Raw genomic sequence first — 18,623 nt, 5'->3', positions numbered from 1 at the left:
GCGGAAGTTGAAGAGTGATGATAGGCAGTCGCACAGACTGGCACCAATCCTTTGTGCAATTTTACACGTTTACAAAGTCAGGCCGCAGCTTTCCCAATGCTTCAAGGGAGCCTTCAAGAAGCCGAAAAATCTTATATGTTTTAACAGAGATTATTGTCCTTATTCTTTCCTGATTTCGACCAATCGACGACAGCCATACGTACACGTGACTGGCAGGGTGACGATCAATCTCGAGTGAAAATAATGAATTTTGCAATAAAACGAACCAAAATTTCGTTTTGACACAAAGTTTTTTTAGTTGGCTTTCATTTATTTTCGAGTAAAAATTTTGCTTTGGTTTTACTTTGAAATCCAGCCAATTTCGTTTCATTGTGAACAGGGAACGAAAAGAAAACATACGAGAATCATCAAACGTAAAACACATTGTAAAGTTCAAAACAAGCGGCTTCGCCCCCTTCAAAAATTAAGAAATTCATTCAATTGCAAATGTTGAAAATGAAGAGCCGAAGAAGCATCGTGTTCAGGACCGTTGAGACAATGATTTGGGTCGGATACCAATGTGATCTTCAGCTCTCAAATCAAGACAGTTTAAAAAAACGCACTGTATCCAAAAATACGCGGTGGTCCTTTAAGTTCCCAGGCCCCTTGCAAAGGTTACACCCCCTAAAACCATCCGGAGACCGAATCTAAAAGTACCATCTGGACCCCCTGAACGCTACTGATCATGTTCACTCTGATTACTATGCAAATTCTCACTCAACAAATCAGTTTTTTTACATTGATTCTCCGCCTGCAGACGCTAAATCAATGTAAAACAGGACTAATGTGTCGGCATCTTTTTTTGGCGCTTGTGGGGCATCGATCGTTGAAGACAAGTAGTCGTACAAGCTTTGAAATTTCCTCCTCGGCAGCAAGCCAAACATTGTTGGTAGATCAGTGGCCAAGAGGAAACTACTTCGTCCCCTCATTGTGAGGTAGATTGGCGTCCATTATGGCAGCCACATTTGATGTCATGCATGGTAGTTTACCGAGAAACAACGTTCAACCATGTTTGAAACAACATTATTAGTATCATGCGCAAAAACGAAAAAAATATATTTCATTTTAAAACAAAATTACTTGATGTCGACTTCTTTTCATTTCGAATCGAGTTTTTAAACAAATAATTTCAGTTCGTCTTCGTCAAGGAAAAGCGGTTTTGGAAGCTCTAGATTTTTTCGTGGTGTTGCAGTTTCAAAACGAGCCTAATAGATGTATTTGAAACTTTTAATTGGCCATGGAATTCATACGAACATAGTTTCGAAGTCGATTGCCTAGCTAACGCATCACAGAACGATGCAAGCAAAGATTAACTCAACACTACACCAAACATGACATTCTGACACAAAATCAGCAACAATAGCTGTTGAAATGAACTAACAACATCAAAACTTTACAAGTATAATTGTATAACTAAGAGTAACGAAAAAGGATTTATAATTGTAAATCTAATAATCCACGACCAAAAATCACTAGCAAATGACAGCTTGATCAAGCTGAACAAAGGTTTAAAAATGTTGACCTGAAAGTTGATTTAGCGGTTGTCACAGTGACGCAATAATTGCAGATTCATTTGACAAATGCGAATAAATGAGCTATTATTATTTACCATTCAACAAAGTATATCCATGTTAAATAAATCAAACAAGTAGTCATCGTATATCAAACACTAGATCAATAGTCGATGCTTTATGAGATCATAATTCCATTAAAACGACAAAATATACCAATCAACAAGCATACAAAAACTAAATCAAAAACTCGATGCAATCTTTTTAAGACCTAAGTTTGCGTCATGAGCCGCTACCTGTGACGCTCAGGCGACGTAAACAACGGCCTGCTCGGTCGTGCACACGCGATATGAAAAACGAGGCAAGTTGAAAGTAGTGCCACTTTGCACAATGTCAAGTTATTTTATTTATTAAGTTTGCTTTTTGAGTAATGGGCGTCGTTGTAGTTAGTCAATAATTAAAAGGAATATACAAGCGTGGGAAAATGAACTGCGGGCCGTATGAAATCTTAAGAAAAGACCAGAAGACGACATATCACAAATTTGAAGGTTGCCCCATAAGACAACACAATTCGTAAAGGTTTACTTGTTTTACTGAAGTTAAACTTGATTGTCTTAGCAGCTTTCGGCCTATCGAAAGGTCAAAAAGCGTCAACACTTCTTTTGAAGCTCGTATTAAAATAACATGAAAGTGAACTAAACTATAAGATGTAGGATTAAAAGCTGCAAAGAATTTAATTGACACCTAGCTGTCGCTATTCCAGCTAAGAAGATTCAGTCAGTTGCGGAATTCTTTTAGACTTAAATGTTTTTACTTCACCTAAAGTGTGATTAAAACTTCGACTGGAAAAAGATTAAAATTCCTAAAAGGTTTCCAACTGATGACAAATATTCCTATTGATAGTTTCTGACTGGCACACTCCTCATTCTCGGCCAAAGCAAAAGCCGGGAATCAAGCCCGGTTAGTTTGGCGTCTCAGCACAAGTTTTGAACTACATACACAGACCAGATCACCGAAGTTGATAGTTTGAAATTTTCGTATCAACTTGATATTGTCGCCAGTGGCTACTCCCTGACAAGAAGCCTGTAAATAGCGACCTATCGCGGGTGCACTATCCCTGGAATTTAGATGCGACTTAAACCTGTACTTGGTATCCTTTTGGTGGGCAGATAAGCTAGGCACGTGTCCATGCCTTTGTTAAAGGGTATGAATAATATTTTCTAAATGAATTAACCTCGGCTGGAGAATGGAGACTGCCGCAACATCTATGGAGAGTTGGCGCAAAAGTTTATCAAAGTTGTGCCCAAAAGTCAGGCCAGACTTACTACTTTGTTGATTCGCGAACAAACTGTTTTAAAAACCAAATTTACATCAAACCCAAATGCAATGATGGCTTTCAAAACATTGTTAGTGTTTAAAAAAAAGTGAACTTTCAACGATTCTAAGCAAGATTTTGAAAACTTTACATATAACTTAAGCTGTATGTAATTCCTAAAGAGGACATCATGTGATGTCGAAACGGTTCGATGAGTAATTTGTTTCAACGTAGTTTTTATTTTCTGTAAATGTTAAAAATACACGTAAATACATTAAATCTGATCACGTTAGTCGGCTTCGTATGCTTAAGGTACAAGACAAACTCTACCAAAGCTCTATCACTTTATACATACTTGGCAAGTGCCATTGATGCACATGTCGTAAGAGTCTCCATAGCAACGGGTGCCATCAAATACTTTCGGTGACATCATCATCACTTTCTCAGTATTGACCGCCCTACAGTAGAGAGCGCAAGGAGGAAGTTCGTTGCTGTTCTCAGGAATCCACGAATAGAGTTTGCCGTCAAACTTCGTGTCGTCATAACCGGCGCACTGCATCGCTCTGAAGTCGGATACCGGTTCATGGCAGTCCTGTGTTGGATGTAATTTGTATAAAAGGTAAAGGTGAGTCCCATACTTGAATCCAAGCATCGGGGAATGAGAAGATAAAGTTCTCATTATAATAAGCCTTCGGCACTAACGAGAGTAGGGTGGCCAGTTCCTTTTTCTCGGCCGTCTTTCCTTCAGCAGTTCAGCAACTACGCCCACCCAATTTGACTGCATAAATTTAATACTTCACTCACTTGGATCAACAACCTGTGTAAATCTTTATGCAAAAGTTGAATATATTTTTGCAATAGGGGTATTAGTTATCAGCGGATACTGTGGTATAATCAGGTAAGGTATAAAGATGCATCATTTCAGTTTCGTCAATTAAACCTTTCTTCGCTGGCCTAAAGGACGACGGAATCTGCCTTTTACCGCCCTCAAGACATCTGGCAATGATCTGAGCGAGATGCCAGGGCAGCAATTGTGTTGTTCAAGCATTTCAACAAGAACACGAGCGGTTTGAAGCGCCGTAGATATGGTGGAAGGTTGTGGAGCTGTCACTGATGAATTGCATCATGAACTTAGCAGATAATTTCGTGCTACGAGTCCCGGCCTGCTTCTCCCAGACAACAAAATCCGTCATTTTTATATTAATTCAACGTCTGCAGACGTTGAATCAATGTAAAAATGACGGATTTTGCTCTCTGAGTCGATGGTTTCAAAAGATCGACGCACAAAGATGTCTAACCCAAGCTTGTAACGTTTTTGAAATTGTTTGATCAATAAGTTAATGTTATACTACTGTGTAAATTTTTACTCACTGTACTAAATGAAGATCTTTTTAATGGATGCAAATTAGCGGCAACCTACTATCTTTTTAAAATAGTATTTAGTTTGAATAAAAAACGTGTAAATCCATTGCATATTAAAATTGAAAATCACCTCATTTTGGCAAGTCCGATAACGAATGCGGCTGCCTTTGCATTCTCCTCTGTGAAAATAAAAAGTATTAGGCTACTTTTGACGTTTTAATCAAAAATCGACGTTCTGTGATCGCAAGGTCATTTCAAATCTCATACCCACACAAGCAATTAACCATTAATACCATAAAGTTTTTGGCATAACCTCCCTTGTGAGTAAGAGCTTTGTTTCATGGAACCAAGCATGATAATTTTATGATCTCTTAAAACTTGAAACGCCAATAAAACAACATCACAGTCAGATTTTTCTGCTGCGTGTTAAATGGAACGTCACTTACGTGGCACCGACGCAACGTCGTCGCGCAAATGACGCACCACCGCCACACGTAAGCGAGCATTCACTCCAAGTCTCCCACGTTGTCCAGGTACAAGTCGTGGATTTCAGCACCTGTGCAAACAAGAAGGTCATTGCAATGTCTCTTGTATTATTATTTGAACGTTTTTCCAACGTTAAGTTAAAGGAAACGAAAAATCCATATATCAAACAAAGAACTGGAATTGTTGGTACCATTTAAGGGTAAACCAGTCACTTTGGTTGATTATACGTTTTATTTTGCTAAATCAACATAAATTCATTATTCTCGACCTTTCATTCCACCAAAGGACGTGGTCAAAACAGAGCCGCCTCTTTTGCATTGTCACGACGCGTGACCACATCAAATTCACATAAAAGCAATTCCAAGTCTAAGGGAACGTGACTTTTTGTGACAAACATGTGGAAAAAAAGGACCCAATGAAGAATCGAGAACGTTGAAGAGTGTGGATGTGGCCAACAGCAGTGACAGCTATGTAACCAAACACTCCCTGCAGACGGTACTCAGTCACTTCCAAGGCTGTTCTTGACGGTCACAATGCCAGCAATAGCTGAGATGGCAACAAAGCACTCAGTGTTGCAGCTGAACCCTTTACAGCAAATTCAAATCAATGCAGCAATAATAAAAGTTTAAAGTAAACTTCCTGTCTTAACCACCGTCACCGTAAGATTAGTGCAGTGGTTCTTTTTTTTCTTATTAGTGCAATGCCACTAGTCTGCTAATACAACGATAACGGATATACACAGCACAATGTAAAGAAAAAAATATCAAATGTTTCAAACCGGTTTAATGTCCCAGGATTAAACCTGCTTCATCAGAGTTTGAGATATACTACATATCAGAATGGTATAAATTACAACGGGGTTTGAGAGCTTCAACAAAATGTTGTTTTTGCACAAAATTTATGGAACCTTGTTTAACGATCCAGGGATTCTCCGAACCGAATCGAATCCAAGATGCAGCACGGAAGTACAACTGAGAAACGTTCAACAAACATCTCTTGGCTCGTAACCATTCAAAGTGATTTTAGTGACATAGTGATTCCAGGCTTTCTGGCTTGTATTAAAATTCAAAGAAAACGAAGAGGTGTACCAGCAAACATCTATAGGATTGGCCCATGATTCAAGAGAAGAATCCATAGACGATACAAACTGATATACATAAATCAACAAGTGAATAAAAACTATCAGTAACCTCTCAAGTACATGAGAGTTTTTTTTTTTGGTTTTTCTTTGTTTTTTTATACTGATATTTATTGAATACATCAACAAAACATACAGCAACTGACAGGGTCTGCTACTATTCGGTGAGTCCGATTCGGTGAGTCCGATTCGGTGAGGTCCTAACCTCTAACCCCTAATCCTAATCCCTAACCCTAAAACGGCAATGATAATTAGGTTACGGTACCCGATAATTTAAAAAAAAATTGAAAAAATCCCCCGTTAAGGGATCGGACTCACCGAATCGGACTTACCGAATCGGACTCACCGAAACGGACTCACCGAATCGGACTCACCGAAACGGACCCACCGAAACGGGCCATTCCGCAACTGACATGTACATGTACTTGAGAGGTTACTAATATTTTTATTCACTTTCTGGCCTGTGGTTGAAAATTTGCATGAATCATGCACAAAAAGACTTGGAGTTTGCTTAGCCTGTGGGTGGGCACCGTTCAGTAGTCAATTTATTAACCGATGCATTCATAGGGTGTCTCTGCCTGCTTTTTTGTTACAAAAACCTTAATCCTGTAAAATAAAGTTAGTGTTTAGTGGTGAGATTATTATCTATTTATCTTCTGAGTGAGAATGCGGCTTTGCAACTTGCGTGTGTGTTCTGAAATTGGAAATCCAGGTATTTAGACGAAAGGTTAAACCAAATGTTGGTGCATTTTAACTGCGATATGACGATGCCAAACTTCTGCCAGGCATAGAAATGTATAAACCACTACTGATGATTGTTAACTTAGGCAATACCTGTGACAGTTTTGTTGTGCACATGGTATACCACTAGCAACGTGCAACAAACTCTGAATAGCCAATGAACACAGAAACGAAAAAGGTGCCTCTTTCCCCTAAGAATGTTCATAATCTTTGCAAGATTTTTTGGAATTAACCTTATCTGTGCCCCAAAAACACAATAAAAAACTCATGTGCACCTTGCACGACATGGTTCTAAAATAAAACGCAAACGTTTTAGCTAAAGCATTCCATCTACACTGCTACACTCTCTTTCGATTAACCTGTGCATCATCGCACTCAGTAAGGTCACGAAATTCTTTACAAAAGGACGGACTACTTTTTTTGCTGAGTCAGCATTGTTGACCACAAATAGGTCAAGGATGTTGGAAATCCAAGTCAACAAAATCCGTCAACGTAAAAATGACGGATTTTGTTGTCTGGGATCTTTGTTGCTTGTCTAAAACAGATTCAAACAAAAACAGGGAGTTAGAGAGAGATTTGAATCGTTTCGAAAACATCACTTCATTGACGTACCGATATGATTATGGGGAATGGCATAATTCAAACCAAACTCATAAAAATAAGCGCAAAAAAGTAACCAATCTTGTGGAAAAAAGAAATGATTCGATTTCAAAACATCATCACGGAGGTATTGGAAAACATTTTATAAAAATCCAGCATTTTAACAAAATCCTTCAATACTGGTCGTTCAACATGACGATGATTTATGAAGACATACGCATGAGTACCATTTTGTGTGAAAAAATTTAAAATCTGCAAAGATATTATAACTGATAAAGAAAATCGGCTAATCCTTATCATGCCTCGTGTAATCTCTTCAATCGATATTCAGAAAAATGTTGATGTTATACAAGAAATTTATATTAAAAAACGTTCAAATCACATTAGGATTTACGACATGAATAATTGCCAGTGAATAAGATGACAAAATTTCTATAAACAGCAACTTTGCCTTTATTCATCAATCATTATGATTATAAGTTGGCGTAAAGCACAAACACCATCAAAGGTCGACGATTTGGCGAAAGAAGTGCAAAAAATCTGGTAATCCAGCAACGCGCATCGTTTTCGAATAAACAAAACTTCTGCTGAAGATAAGTAGCCTGCAGCTAAGTCAGTCCTTTTTTGTCATTGATGCAACGTCGGCAGATCATAGCAAACCTCTGTAGACGTTGAATCAATGCAAAAATACTAATTTGCCAGCTGAACAGGTACGATCATTTATAAGGACTAGCTCAGTGGTCGAGTGGTTTCGCCTTCGACTCGGTGGTGGTAGATCCGAGATCGATTCCAGGTCGAGTTAAGCCGAAGATTTGAAAAACGATACCGATTGTGTTCTTTGTTGAATAAATCAACGCAGTGAGAATAACTTAGGTAATAATGTGATGACATCGTAAACCTGATATAAAATTAAAAATGAGCCGTGTAGCTAATATACCTTAGCTGTGGTAGAGCGACAATAAATTAAGCCATAAAATCATTACCATTTGTAAAGAAATCAAGTCGACGATGCAAGTGTCAAAATTGCCTTTTTCACGTCACTTCAATGTCACCTAGACGCTTAAGGCATTCCAATGCTGCCTGAGCGTAGATGGAGCCACTTTCGGGTGCTGAAAGAGTTACTTACACAGTTTGTACATAATTATACGCAAATCCCTTGAAACATAAGCACAGTACAAGCATTAAGTAACCAGGGATAAGAGGCTGCAGAGATAAGATATTAAAAATATATAAACATCGTTATCTGAAAGTGTTAAATTTCATGATAAAATCAAAACAGAAAAACTAATTAACCCTTTTTTATCACTTGATTGCAACATTAGCTTCAAGTTTTCAGCTGGGTGATCATGAAGAGATGGGTATGAGATAATACAACACTTTTTTAAACAACACGTGGATTTAAACCTAATGCCCTTATTGAACTCTTGAGACAAAATTTTCCTTTTTCCACAGAACTTTATAAACGCATTACGGCTCATCTAAATCTCGACATCTTTTCTTGAGCTACAGCTGTATTGATACCAAGATAAATATTGTAAACAACATGTAAATAAATGTGGTAACTTTCGTTTACTTCCAACATACCGAATAGGGGAAGAACACTAAACAAACGTGAGTATAGACGGTAACAAATCCTTGCTTATTACTCTCAAGTAAAACAAAGACACTGTAAGTTTAAAACACATACAAATTGGCAATTGAATAATTTTCCCCTTACAACCTCAGAAACCACCTACACCGTTTTGCGTGGAGCAATAAGGTGGCAACCTATCGGTTTTTAATCTTGTTAGCTGAACGAAAACCTTCACGGCTTTTAAATCTTCAGGTCAAATCCACAGACTGCTTAAGACGCGGTTTCACATCGCAATATGAGAACTGCAAACAAGGAGCTTTTATGCAAAAGTAATCTTGTCAAAAGTGATGAAAAAAACGTAAAAGCCGTTAGTCCATAAATGTGAAGTTATGCAAAAGATGTGCATGAATGACTAATAAATGTTGGCAAAACACACCCGTTATTTTACGTAGGTCTACGTACATACCACCAGCACCATAGCACACCTTTCAAAAGGTTAAACTGCGCAGTGTACTTTTCCTTAACTCATTGTTGTCTCACAAAACCAACTGGTTAATCGCTTTATCGGCCAGCAATAAGTAATTCTGGTGTAAGAAGACAAGGGGCATACTAATTACCTGCCACAAGGTCAACTTTCTTCGACTAATCGTGAGTTTGGCGTGCCGGCAAAACATCAGCTTAGCACGCGAGTAAAATGATACAAGTGTGGGAAGAGTATTACTCAGACTGTGAAGCGAGGTATCAACGTCAATGCAACGTTTCTTTACATTAATTTAAGATAAAAATAAACGTAAATGATTCTGGTAAAAGTTCACCCACAAATGCAAATCCTCGACATTTGAACAGTGTGTTCATTCTGTTTAATTTCTGCAAAACAACCCTAAATCTTCACCAACACCTCGATCAGGTTTCAAGAATGGCAGTTTTATCCAATCGACTGGAAATATAACAACGAGTGACTTTCAAAATCACATGGGAATACTAGTTTGTCTGTTGTTAACCCAACCCCTGTCCCTGACCCATTCGCTACCCTGCAACCCCAGTGAAAGGAGACGGCTTACAGTATAGCGTAGCAACAAGCAGCAAAAACTACTCTTGTCTGATTAAGTTATTGCAAACTGCGTTGTCAGATTTGTTTAAAAATTACCAAGTTTGTAACATTCGCCTAGGAACTAGCCGATCTGGCAACCCTAATAGAGTGGTGGAACTGATGCGATGGCGCAAACAGAAAAAGATAAAGCATACGCAACGTCAAAAAAAGGTGCTATTGAAATAAATGAATTATAATTTGCACAAACACTCGTTCTTACTGAGGGAGCGTCCACACGGGTGCTATCTAAGACTATGTAATGACAACAAATGAGCAATCTTTTTAAATTGCGTTATTAAAAACTAACCACCCTTGCAAGCAAGTAAGCATATTATAAGTGGCCACCAATTTGTTCTGTATAGCGATGCGCACACTGCAGATATTCGTGATGGACTGATGGTCATGAAAGCTTTACAGTACAGACAGTTTTCGAAAGTTTAGCAAATAGAAGGCAATGGGTGAATAAAATAACAAACTAAAGACAGTGGAGCTCTGTTGGATATGGAAACTAGGGTTCATTGCAAAAACCAACATTCAGTATGCATGCAAATGAACTCCATGCAGACCACAGATCCAACACATTGACTGTGAGTTTGCAGGAGCCACATATCCGGCTGACCTCAATTTCAAGTTTGCATCTTGATCAAACCGGTATAATCCAGAAACGATTCATGTGCGCTGAGCTAACATGAAACTTGTGCATTTGATGCAATCATCGATGACTATTCTTTTCATGGACAGTCGTCTCTTGCAAACACTTCTGTCGAGCTTGTGAAAGAATAAATAAAATTCAACTATTTTGAAAAGGCAAGAGCAAATTTACTTGACCGAGTCAATTTAACCTTACTTGTTTAAACAGAAATCGATTTTGATCTCACATATAATCTTCGTCATAACTTGGGGTTTAAACACAAAGCGATGTCAAGTAGAAATCGGTGCCACGGCCGAGAAACGATGATCGAGATGATTTAGCAATTCAAACATAAGTCTCGCTCCAAAGAAAGACGAGTACATTGTATTTATCATGGATTGACGCAGCTAGGCGGAGGTGTCGGGATTTTTCTTTCGCTTGCGTAGTGAGCAATGATCTCTTGCAAAAGCTGACACCTTCGTTTTTTTCGCTCTAAAAAAGTTATTTCTCTTTTTGTAGAAATAACAAGCAAACATAAGCAAAAAATGAGTGAATGGGTGACCTGAATGCAATTTTGTTCAAATGCAAACGAAACCGAAGAAAACCTGCTCAAATAGGAGTGTAAATTAATCCAACAACTGAAGGCAATTGAAGAACTGAACAGGTTGAAGGACAAAAAATAAGGAAAACAATTCATTGAGATTTCACAACTATACGATACAACCACATTAGAGCGGCGACTTATTCTCAAATAAATCAGTTGATGCTGTTTTTGAAGTCATTGGTATGATACGACCTGGAATCGAACCAGATCCATCAAAAATGAAAGCAAATATACTAACCAGACGGTAGCTGAGCTGTAGAAATTGCGTGACCCACACTAATCCATAAGCTTAGTAAGCTCGAGTGAAAGATTCACAGTGTTTGCATTTGATCGCTTTTCATACTTCAGACTTTCGGCACACTTAACCCAAGGACTGTCGATTTGGCGCCAAAGTAGACAACCTGATGGAAGGCTAAATTAATAGCTTGGAAACAAATTGCGCAGTTGTTTACATGAAGTAACGTTAACTAACGTTATTATTGAGTTAAATTACGCACATTTTTGTGGCCACAAATATGTGTCAATTTAGTGGCTTTGCGGTTGGATTAAAACATGGCAGAGCAAGCAAGGCATTCGAATGATTTGATTTTGAATGTTTTTCTTACTTTCATCACAGATGGTAAACTAAAATGTTTTAAAAATAAATTCTTTGAAATCCCTTCCATAAATTTAATTAAAGTAAGAAATTTCTCCTTTGTTTATTTCGTTTAATTTGTGAGCCGTATAATTAAATACTATAGTTTTCCCATTAATATCGGTGTATCCAAACATTTCAAAACGTAAAACTAACTTTCGAGAAAAATAATAATTTCATCAGTCCCAGCAGATGCTAACCACGCGCGGACACATGAATAATGCAATGAAAGTTTGTCAGAAGCTTCGTTATCAACGTTTTGTTGCAAAGTGACCAGTCATCGATTTTACAAAATACACAGGCTTGTAAAAGGTAGACCCACTTTCCATCCTAACAGATTAAAACAAGGATGCATCGCATCTTGTTTAAACACTCTCTTGGCATCAAAATGTTGCATCCTAAACCTTTTGACATTTTTTACAGCACTGCAAATAAGCAATTAACTATCTTTTAAATTATTACAAATGGGAAAATTATTCCTTCAAACATAAGAGTAAGAAAAATATTTAAGTCCATTTTAATTATGTTATATTTTTGTGTGTGAAAAAAGTATGTTAAACCCGCTAAGGTTACTCTGTTTTATTTCTCTGTGGTTCAACAAAGCAAACTCTCTACCAAAGCTTTATTATTACAAATGCTATTCAACCCGTGTTATCACTTGCAAACATGGAACTCACAGCAGCTGTCACTCAATATCGCAGCGTGAAGATTTTAAGTAAATCTGCTGGTCCATCCAGCACATCATAAACGCCCATGTAACCTAATCAGATTAGGCCAATAGTATACACAGACACGCCTTCGAGTAACATGCATTTAAGATTTAGCAATACAACGAGAAACACGAAACTCGGCTTCATCAAGTCAAGCAAGCCAGGTAACCATAACAGGCCCCACATCGCGAAAAATTTTTGTGTTGTTCAATAACAAAACTACGCGAAAATAGATAATGACATTGGTTTGCTGGAAGGTGGATATGTTCGTTATATTTGCGTATATTTATCGTATAAGTAATATAATTTTTCTGAAAGCATTAGTGTTATCATTTGTCGGAAGTTGCTGTGTACTGGAACAACGATTGCAGAGCACGACTATAAGGTAATGAACGGCTACAAAACACAAGACAAATAAACAATGATGTATCATGCTTAAAATAAGAAGTTGACACATTGACAAACGACCGAAGCAACACTCAAGTAAGCACCTAAATGTCAATACAGTTTAACAAGTATTTGTACTGATTTACATATTAGTTTCGCCAACCAACTTGGAGCAAGAGTGAGGCCCAAAAGCTTACGGTAAGTCTCTACAAAAAGAAAATCATCCTTAGATAATAAGGCTTTCTCATGGGGCCGTTAAAAAACATTTTGAAATGTTTTAGTTCCACACAAGAGTTGCTCTCAATTCGTTTCGAATAAAATTCTTTATGAAAAATTGTATTTTATTTGGACTAAAAAAAACTTATATGAGGATAATTTAATCTATCCGGGTGGAGATTTGCTACAGCAGAAAAATAAACTACGTCATAAATGCCCGAATTCTAATTATCCCAAAATAGCCAGCGAGGATGTTGATGTAACAAAGTGCACCAGTAAAATAGCGAGGTTGTGACTTGCTCTCCCAATACAAGAGCAACATGTACAAGCATGTAATCATGGTGCAAGTACAAACAATGCACAATAAATGTATAACGTACAAACAACGTACATGCGCAGCTACATGAGAACTGTAAGGAATGTGTACAATGTGTGTGTAGGGTTGTGTATTTCCGGAATGGCCCGTTTCGGTGAGTCCGATTCGGTGAGTCCGATCCCTTAACAGGGGATTTTTTCAATTTTTTTTTAATTATCGGGTACCGTAGCCTAATTATCATTGTCGTTTTAGGGTTAGGTGTTAGGGGTTAGGGTTAGAGGTTAGGAACTCACCGAATCGGACTCACCGAATAGTAGCAGACCCGTGTATTTCATTGTTTTTTTTTTCCATTTTACGGTGATTACGTTTATGTTGATCTTAATTATCAAAGAAGCTAAACCTTTTTAATCTTTAAAGATTGCGTTATTGAAGCTACCATACGCTTGGAAACACTAAATGCTGAGACGAGAACATATGTAAATCAATTCGTAATTCCTTTAATGATACCAACCAGTGTGATTAACCAACATATATATATGCATGCATGGAATACAGTATATCATATCTTGTTAAGCTACATGAGCTACAATGATCGTAGGCTATTGCAAAAACACATGCTAATTGCCAGATTTTGGCAGCAATTTATGGAATATAGACTACTAGACCTACTTGAAACTAATCATTAACAAAACCACCATGAAACTTAACCAGTGTGATATAATACTGTAACAAACTTTTATTTATAACCACAAGTTATGTTCTACTGCGTTATGTGTAGATTTCCTGACAATGATTCTATGACAGCCGAAAAGGTTCAAATGATTGATTATGTTTTAAACTTTTGTAACATTTGAGTCCTCAGACGTGTTTTAAATTAAGAGCACATTGAAATTTTCTGCTAACATCATATTTGTGGTAATACGCTTACAAATAAACCCGTACTGAAAACGCCATTAAAATAATTAGAATTTGCAACAAGAATCCGTTCAATCAGGCAGCACCAAACGGGTTAAATTTGCTTCGGCGTCATTGCATTAACTCGGCCCACAAAAACTGAGCTACTTCTCAGCAATGCCCAAGTGATGGATTTTCACCCTCACATTCCGGGGTGCGACCTTTAAATGAAGAAGCCTTTTTATCTACAAACACTGGAAGGCGAAACTCTTGTATGAGGCACAGTGAAGAAAATACAAGGAATTGACAGCCTTTAAACATACCAGGGAAAAAATAACGAAGCTATATTTCAAGTTTAATTTTTGCAATCTTTATCAGAAGAATGAACCAAAATGAAAAGATTGGGCGTGCTAATTGTTTAACACGATCTGACCTTAGGCCACACAGATTTTTGGAATTTGATACCAGCACTCCGTTAGCCAAACAGTAGCATATAGACATAAGACAACAAGCCTCACAATGATAGAAGCTAAACTCAGACCTCTAAGCCTAGTTATGCAAACACAAAAGCCCATGACCCTTGGGTAACTGAACGGCGAGAGAAAAACATAAAATTCGTTTCCAAAATAATGAATATTAGAAAACCACCTGTCAGTTCCCATGTGGTTTTTCTTATTCTACGGCGTTTAAAAAAAACAACACAAGTTTAAACACTGTTGCCAGATACAAAGCAACTATGCAATGAATGACGATGTAATGTCAAGGTGAGATTTGCGCGCAATCCATAAAGCTTAAGCTGGTCAAAGTTGAAAGATGCCAAGGTCATCAGTGTAATGAGGCGAATGAGTCGATTGTCACTGGAATTTTGTTTGAGAAATATTGGAAAGTATTTAACAACATAGTCTAGTTAACCAAGGCATGAAGATTCATCCTAACAGGTGAAAATTTAACACTACCTATAACCTACTATATTCTAGCAAATCTAAACGGTAATCCAAACAGTAAGCCAATAGCAGGATCTAGTTTAAGTCGCATGAAAGGAACAGCTCATTTCTTGTACATAAAGCTTAAAGTATAAATTGGAAAAATGCAACACTGTCGACTATCTTGCTTAAAATAATGTTGTTAATATAGCCTACTGTAAAGCAACTAAATTATAATACCAGCGCTGTTAAGCTAAAAAAAAAAAATTATTTGCTTATATCAACTGGACTATATGTGATTTTTTGTCATTTCGAAGAGCCTACTGCATGGCTGATAATATAACCAATTAGCTCAGTTATCTAACAAAGCCAATTTCCCAACAGAAACATTAGAAAGTAACCTGAAAATTACAGAGCTGCACCGCGGTTGCCAAAACAAACAATAACATGCAAAACCCTGAGAGTCCGCTAAAGTACACGCGTTTTGAATATTTGAACAGCCTCCGAAAAGGATAGCCACCTTATGTTAGTAATGTAGCATTTAGCAACAAGTGATGGTATTACTAACAATATTGTGACTACGAAGCGAGAAGTTATTGTTAAAATTGATTTTCTTCTAACACCCGTGAACAGCTCAAGTTAACAGGTGGCACTATAATCCACAATACTGATGGATGAGGGCTGGAATAAGAACAAAATGCGCTATTTTGACAATAAATCAATGTCTTTCAAAGCTAAACTGAAATAAGAAACTCATTTTGATCGTTGGGAAACTCTGTTGTTTGGTTTTGTGATTAAACAGGCCTTTTATGAAACTCGAGTTACTTCGCACGCATATTTGCCTAAATATTGACAACACCAGACAATTGATCTTCAGGTAATAAATTTGATAGAAATAACGTCAACTAACCTTCTAACAACGACAAAAAAGCAATCAACTTATGTGCTTTAACCAGTTTCACACCTTACCAAGTGTCATCTATAATCTTACATTGATTAAGCATTAGAATACAGAACTGAGTGCAAAACTGTGTCTATAATTTTTCAGCAATGCGATTATTGAAGGCACATTTATCATCCATGCTTTTGTGAGTTGTCTGTTTCATTAATAGCATCCTCATAGAGATGTCTCATTAATAAAAAGCAACTTGAAATTATGACAACCGAAATGAGCTGCCCATGCGAAAATATTTGGTTGATTCAACGTAACAAATGGTTAAATTAGCGTCACAGCAGAAGTGCTTGCACAGTGCCCACAGCCACACTGACAGGTGAACAACAATTCACTTTCAAACTTCTTTATGTTTGTCAATGTTTCACAGACGATTTATCTCAATTTAGCATTCCATCTGTCGAGTTTGCCACAACCAAGGACGGTTATTTGCGTCAAGTGCGAAGTTAAACAACAATAAAATTCATCTACTCTAGAAATAGATTGAACGCTGAAATTTGTGAGTTTCGAAAAGGGTTAACGAAAACGTTTTTGTTTCAATTCACTGCAAATTATAATTTTGAAAAATGTTTATTTAACTTTTGGTGGTTAAAAATGTATACAATACTATTTTATTTTCAACTCATTATTATTAACTTCGACAAAATTTGTAGTAAATCAGGACAAGCGTGTTCAATTCAGACAGACTCGGTACGGTATAAATTTCAAGACATGATTATTTCTACAATAAACTTGCGGTTTACAACAAATTTTTGCTAAATGCTCAAAAATGCGAGGAATGAAAAGGGACGCTTAAAAATATGTTTCAAAAACATGACTTTTCAAAATACTCTTCAACTAGGCTATAAACAGCTATAAACAAACTTCCAAAAAAGCCTCTTCAGGTAGACATAAATCCACAAGTTTACCCTTCCAGATTACTTTGAACAGTAGTTTTTTCTTCAATGCAAATATTTTGGGTTTGAAAATGATTTTTTCCGTCGAGCGCACACTGTTGTACAAATATTCATATTTGAGTCATTTGTCTCAGAACATTTTTAGATAGCCTATTTTTAACCAGCCATGTGGCACTTTCTAACGTCCCTTTTCACTTCCTTGAAAAGGTTATTAGTTGGATATCACTATCAATGGGATGGAAAATAAACACAGATAACGGAAGCGTTCAAGCTCGCTTTGCTGAGGACAAAGTTCAGGTGCGCACAGCAAAAGCTAACGCATGGTCGCTTCCTGTGATACAATTATTTGTTGCAAGAAATTTTAACTAAATCAACCACCTTAACAATTAAAATTAAACATCCTATCCTCTAGTAAAGTTGAATCAGCAGAAAATATAGCACGAGAACTGTTAGGCTAATTGTCAAACGCATTTGATCTGTAAGTTACAAGATTATCACACCTTTCCACGTGGTTGTTAGATATCAATATCAAAACAAACGGTTAATAGCTATGCAGGCACAACACAGTTTAATCTTGCAATATCAAGTTTGAATGATTTAAAAAAATGTTCTTGGAAAATCAGGGCCTACTAAACAGCTTTTAATGTGACTTTAATTCGATTTTTTCTATCTTGCATTTATCCAAACTAAAGCATCATTATTTTTTGTGGCGAAAAATGGTGTCATTTATTGGAGTGTCATGCATTGTTCTTTCCGCTTTAATACAATCCGGTCCAACAGACACTTAACCTGGTCACACTGCTTAACACAATTATGACATCATAAACATTCCATCACCTACCGTTAGTAAAGCAACAAAGATGAGGGCAGAAGAATGAAGAATGTTCATTTTCATCAATATCATTCACTTTTCGTCGTTGAATAAAACGTTGTTTTTTTTAACACATAAAAGCAATTTTCAGCGATAACAGTTACAAGCAAATCGCTTCGTCGTCAAATCTGCAACGATATGATTTGGGCACGTTTTATGCAATTGAATTGGATTTTATTGTTTTTATGTTTCATTGTTAGTAAAACTAAAATATGTAGGCTACCTAGTTCCTAAACACACTTTCTTTGCTCACTCAAGAATTTCATTAAACTGACACCAACCCTTGTGCAGTCATTGGAAAGTGAAAACTTTGAAGCACTTTCCAGATTGGAAAAAGGATTGTGTATTTATTTTAACATTTTGTCGTAGCCTAATGTACAGGCTGCAGTTATTACTGTTTGGCTTGACTTCTGTTAAACACTTTCATCCAGTTCATTTTTTTTTTCATTGCTGGCGCGAACATGTAGAGAACAATAAAGTAAACATATTCATATTTAGCTTTCTATTAGCTATTCAATGGTTGAAGCTACTTTTGCCAAACCTCTGATCTAAGCAGGCTATTTAAATTTTGTTGTAGCCTGCTTCCATCAAACTGCCGTAGGCCAACTCAAAGTTTTAACTGAAATCGAAAGTTTGATTTTCTGCTTTTTGCGGAAATACATGGCCGGTTTGCCTCAAAAAACTTTTGCAAAGCTAAACTTTTCTTTACTAAAACTTTATCAGCAAAGTTCTTC

The 18,623-nt window shown here is 37.0% G+C and overlaps 1 protein-coding gene across 1 annotated transcript in view; it reads right to left on the bottom strand.

Annotated features, from left to right (window-relative positions):
• The window catches only part of LOC145775328 (ADAMTS-like protein 1), an 84,792-nt gene extending 66,810 nt beyond the window's left edge, over window positions 1-17,982 (bottom strand). Inside the window, exons 1-4 of the mRNA XM_082586604.1 lie at window positions 17,860-17,982; window positions 4,674-4,783; window positions 4,358-4,406; window positions 3,221-3,457 (exon numbers count right to left, since the gene is read on the bottom strand). Coding sequence (XP_082442730.1) covers window positions 3,221-3,457; window positions 4,358-4,406; window positions 4,674-4,783; window positions 17,860-17,922 — 459 coding nt within the window. The 5' untranslated portion in view covers window positions 17,923-17,982. The remainder of the gene's footprint in view (window positions 1-3,220; window positions 3,458-4,357; window positions 4,407-4,673; window positions 4,784-17,859) is intronic.
• Between the last annotated feature and the right edge of the window lie 641 nt (window positions 17,983-18,623).

Source organism: Aplidium turbinatum, chromosome 8 (assembly GCF_918807975.1).
Source record: "Aplidium turbinatum chromosome 8, kaAplTurb1.1, whole genome shotgun sequence".
NCBI lineage: Eukaryota > Metazoa > Chordata > Ascidiacea > Aplousobranchia > Polyclinidae > Aplidium > Aplidium turbinatum.
This window is presented reverse-complemented; position numbering and strand designations above follow the sequence as displayed.